The following is a 4,994-nucleotide window of genomic DNA, read 5'->3' on the forward strand; positions in this document are numbered from 1 at the left end:
TTTCCCTCATCCCCCAGACACGTCACTGGTCATAGGAGATGAGGTTGGTCAGGCAGGACTTGCCTTTCTTGAACCCATACTGACTGGGTCTGATCCCCCGGTGGTCTCACATATGCTGCATGATTGCATTCAAGATGACCTGTCCCATCACCTTTCCTGGCATCGAGGTCAGGCTGACAGGCCTGTAGTTCCCTGGGTCCTCCTTATGACCCTTCTTAAAGATGGGCAAGTCACTACTCAACCATGACCTCTTTGCAGGACCATGACCACTGACAGATGATGGAAAGTTTCTGATAGGTGATGGAAAGTGACACAAGCTTCTGGAAAGCTTGGCAAAAACCTTGAAGAAACAGCCAAGCCTTCAGACAGTGCATTGTGGAGGTCCCATTTTATTTTACAGATCCTATGTAGGACTCAGTTCTGACCTTCTGTTGGACTCATATCTGTAGAGCCTCAAGAGCAAACAGAGAAGTGTCAATCCCCAGCAGGAGTAGGGTGAAAAAGAGATATTACTCTAAGAGCACAATAAATCAAGTGATACCAAAGAGAATAATAACAATATTGACAATGAAAGATGGACCAGGCCTGAGGGGAGGTACCAAGTTAAGTCATTTCTGGAAAAAGAGGGGAAATTTGTCACTATTCAGAAACATCCATGAAGTCACTTTCCTAATAGCCCACTTGAGCTCCCTGTTTCTCATGCTGTAGATGAGGGGATTCAATGTTGGAGGCATCACTGAGTACAGAACTGCCATCACCAGGTTTAGGGATGGAGAGGAGATGGAGGGGGGCTTCAGGTAGGCAAAGAAGCAGGTGCTGATAAACAGGGAGACCACAAATAGGTGAGGGAGGCATGTGGAAAAGGCTTTGTGTTGCCCCTGCTCTGAGGGCATCCTCAGCACAACCCTGAAGATCTGCACATAAGAAAAAAGAATGAAAACAAAACAGCCAAATGCTAACCAGACACCAATCACAAGCACCCAAAAACTCCTCAGGTAGGACTGTGAGCAGGAGATCTTCAGGATCTGGGGGATCTCACAGAAGAACTGGTCCAGGGTATTTCCTCTGCAGAGGGACAGGGAAAATGTATTGGCAGTGTGCAGCAGAGCATAGAAAGCCCCACAGCCCCAGGCAGCTGCTGCCATCTGGGCACAAGCTCTGCTGCCCAGGAGGCTCCCATAGTGCAGGGGCTTGCAGATGGCAACGTAGCCATCTACATAGGACATGACAGTGAGAAGAAAATACTCTGCTGATATCAGAAAGGAAAAAAGAAAGACCTGTGAAACACATGCCGAGTAGGAAATGGCCCTGGTGTCCCAGAGGGAATTGGCCATGGCTTTGGGGACAGTGGTGGAGATGCAGCCCAGGTCGAGGAGGGCGAGGTTGAGGAGGAAGAAGTACATGGGGGTGTGGAGGCGGTGGTCGCAGGCTACAGCGGTGAGGATGAGGCCGTTGCCCAGGAGGGCAGCCAGGTAGATGCCCAGGAAGAGCGCGAAGTGCAGGAGCTGCAGCTCCCACGTGTCTGCGAATGCCGGGAGGAGGAACTCGGTGATGGAGCTGCTGTTGGACATCTGATGCCTCTTGGACTCAGGGTCTCCTGGAAAAAAGGGAATACCCAAGGAAGAAAAGACAGTGATCATTAGTAGATAAACCTAATTCTCTTCCCATCCAAACACCCCTACAGTGACTTTCCCCTTTCTGAGGCGTTTCTTTTGGTCCCTTGCTTGAGGTCTGGTTGGTGCTGGAGGAATGTGCCTCTGGGAGCAGCGGTCTCTGCTGTGTGTGCTGGAGGATTCAGATCTGTCCTACAGCTTTACACAAAAAGAAACCGGAGTGATCTCTGATTAAATCTCTCTCTGATGTATTGGACTTCACAGTGTTACCACTCTCAACACTCTTTACTGATGTTCTTGTGATTTACTTTGTTCTATCTGCATCACACTCAGGAGCATTTTTAGAGGGTAGAAAACCCTGGCAGTTGTAAGAAATACCATGTGAGCTCTTGTGAGTCCCGGAAGGCAAAGTGACTGTCCTTAGTGCAGTGAGGATAGCCAGTCTGTCCATCTACCCTGGTCTCAGCCAGACTCCTCTAGGGCTCAGTCACGTTACCCACATCAAACTGCTCAATGATTGTGGCCTCAGAAAGTCCCTGGAAGGAGATACAGCTTTGTCCGTGCCCCACAGACTGAAATGCCGAGATTCCCACAGGTTAGAAGGTGAACTCTGGGTATCTTCCTCCTACGGACACATCTGTGTGGTGGGACCCAGAGGGTCAGTGCATGAGCTGCAGCTGAAAGCCCCATCTCCCCATCTGCAGGGAGCCATAAAGCAAGAACAGCAGCTGCAGCTCCAAGAAGAGAGAGGAATGGCACAGGGCTTCTGCCAGTGGAGGCAAGGCCAGGGAGCAACAGGAACTCAGAAGGGCCCGCTGTGAGGGAGGTCCTGCTACGGAGGTTATGAGTCACATCCTGAATCCTGTGGGCTAGAGGGCAGACAGAGAGGTGCCAGACTGCTCTGTTAGCCATTCCCTGCCTATGGCTGTGCTGCCTGCAGCTGTCCCTGCCTGCAGCGGGGTCTCTGTCCCCACGCCTCCTGCCTGCAGCTCACAGCCCCCATCCCACCTGCTGGGTGCTCAGCTCTGCCCTGCAGACACCTCCTGGCAGCAGGGCTCTGCCCAGGGGCAGCTCACTGGGACCACGTCCTAGAGACCAGGTCACACAGACCCTTCTGACACTGTGCAAGGGGTGGTGGAGATTTCTGCATAGGGATTTACTGGGGGTCCTTGTAACCTCCTTAGGATGCCTTAGGACTGTCAGGCTTTTCTAGAAAATAACATCATATATTTCTGTTTCCACTGAACCTAAAACAGAAACTGAAAGGAGAGGCTAAAGAAAGATGAGAATGAAATTCTCTTGGTATTCTGTGGAGCTGTGAGCAGGCTGCTGAAGGGAGCAGCCTCCCACCAGCAGCAGGACCCTGCCCTGCCGGGGAGGCTCCTTCCACCCGCAGCTTCTCCCCGCAGCGCCCTGGGCAGCTCCCCGGGCAGGCTGAGTGCTGAGCCTGGCAGGCGGCAGAGGCCCTGCCCCGGCACACAGCCCCTGGGGCACAGCAGGGACCCTGCTCTGCACCACAGCCCTGGACACCCCTGCCTGCACCCCCGCCTTCACAGCCTGCAGATGGCCTGCAAATAGGGAGCCGTTGGGACTTGGACATTGACCCTGCAGGGAACCCATCCTCTAGTGATTGTGCTTCTCCACACTAAAGGAAAAACAAGTGTATCTGGCCTGATCTGTGGGAAATTCTGGCTATGGGAAAACCCTCCATGATACACCTGTGAATTGCGCTATAGAAAGAGACTTACCGTGTTATGTACTAAGAAGATTTTTCCTCCTCTGAGCTCTCAGCATACACATATTCCACTCAGCCCATAACTTCTTTCTCCTTTCTCTCCTCTCCCACTTCCACCTGCAGTCAGAGCTCCCAGCCCTGCTGCGCAATGCAGAGGAGCTGCTCCTGGGCAGAGCTGTCTCTGTGCAGCGCTGCCCGCTTGCCAGGAGCTCCCCTTGGGCCCAGGAGCCCAGCCCAGCTCAGCAGCAGAGGCCCAGCCCAAGGCCTCCCTTGCTCTGCCCCCCACAGGGCTCCCTGCACATGGCCCTGGGGCTGCAGGGGAACCTGCTGGGAAACAGCCTGAAGGGATCCCTGGGCTTCCCTCCCTCACCTGGCACACACACTTCTTGACAGCAGGGTTATTTCTCCTTTTCCAGAAGGAATCAATTTCTTTGTCCTGTCCCTTCGTCCTGTTCACAAGCACGACACACAGCCCACTTGTGCCCCAATGCCCATAGCCTAGGGCACAGGCAGGAGCAGCTGGATCGCAATCTGCTGTCACAGGGCTGGGACATTGACATCTGACGAGGTGTCAGGAGACATGTCCCTCAGCTTGGGGCATTGTGCTGGATAGGGACATTGGATGGGGTGATGAATAACAGAGTATTGTCCTCCATTTGCAGGAGCAGCTCCTCTATGGGATGGGCAGCAGCTTGGGGGAGCCGTTGTGGGTGAAGGTCAGATGAGAGTCAGTCAGGGTGACAGTGTGGTCATGCTGAATGGGTGCAGATTCTTCAGAAGAGACAATTGGGGATGATCAACAGGGATTTGCCCTCAGCATGAAAGAAGCTGCCTGGATGCGTCAATCTCTTCTATGGATTGGGCAGCAGATTGGGGGAACCCTTGTGGGTTCAAAATGTGCGTTAGTCAGGTGACAGCATGGCAGGAGGTAAATCTCTGAAGGCAGGTTAAAGAATTGGGCAAAGTCTTATGGAAGCCATTGGAGTAAGTTGAGTTCAATGACCCCATGTCACCTTGGGGGCCTTTAATCACTGAGAGTCACAGGACAGTGACAGTGCTCGGTGCAAACATTCCCCATGTTTTCTGTGGGTTCTTGGAGACAGCTTCTGTGCACAGCAGCCAGATGGGCCAACCTAGGTGATGTTCACCAGGATCTGGGACTTGCAAACAGGAAAACCTGTGTCTTGACACTCCTCTTGCACAAGACATGTGGTAGTCCAGCTGCTTTTCAGCACATGGAAAGAGATGAGGTTTAGGGGACAGACCTATACCCAGCATTGCACAGGCTCAGCCTTATGTTTCCCTGCAGCCCACTTGACATGGTCCAGCTGACACGGGACCAGGTACATCTGTGTGCAGTACGGTCAGGGGCTGCAGTCCTGCCTTCAGCATGCCACAGGTCTCCTGAAATGAGAGAGCTTAGATCCTAAATCAGGATGGCTTCCTCCTCCATTGTGGACACCAAGACACAAGTGGTCTCCTGCAGGCAGATCTGGCAGCCCAGCTGCAATGGGCAGGCTGCCCCCCCACCTCAGCCTCTTCTGTGGTCTCCAACTCCTCTGAAGGCCCAAAGCTGTGTGCTGTGGGGAGGCTGTGGCAGCCTACAGGGGAGCATGGCATCCATCCTAGACCATTCTCCCCACTCC

The 4,994-nt window shown here is 53.2% G+C and overlaps 1 protein-coding gene across 1 annotated transcript; it reads right to left on the reverse strand.

Moving 5' to 3' along the window:
• Positions 1 to 369: 369 nt before the first annotated feature.
• Positions 370 to 3,591, reverse strand: LOC139999933 (olfactory receptor 14C36-like). Its single transcript, XM_072029599.1, has 2 exons — positions 3,362 to 3,591; positions 370 to 1,597 (listed from the first exon to the last, which is right to left on the reverse strand). Exon 2 carries the CDS (start codon positions 1,569 to 1,571, stop codon positions 609 to 611), a length of 963 nt encoding a protein of 320 aa, XP_071885700.1. The 5' UTR covers positions 1,572 to 1,597; positions 3,362 to 3,591; the 3' UTR covers positions 370 to 608.
• Positions 3,592 to 4,994: the final 1,403 nt, after the last annotated feature.

Source organism: Anas platyrhynchos, chromosome 30 (genome assembly GCF_047663525.1).
Source record: "Anas platyrhynchos isolate ZD024472 breed Pekin duck chromosome 30, IASCAAS_PekinDuck_T2T, whole genome shotgun sequence".
Classification (NCBI taxonomy): domain Eukaryota; kingdom Metazoa; phylum Chordata; class Aves; order Anseriformes; family Anatidae; genus Anas; species Anas platyrhynchos.

What these genes read in the sequence shown, in the direction of transcription:
- LOC139999933 (XM_072029599.1), bottom strand. Translation starts at nt 1,571, where the DNA reads ATGTCCAACAGCAGCTCCATCACCGAGTTCCTCCTCCCGGCATTCGCA.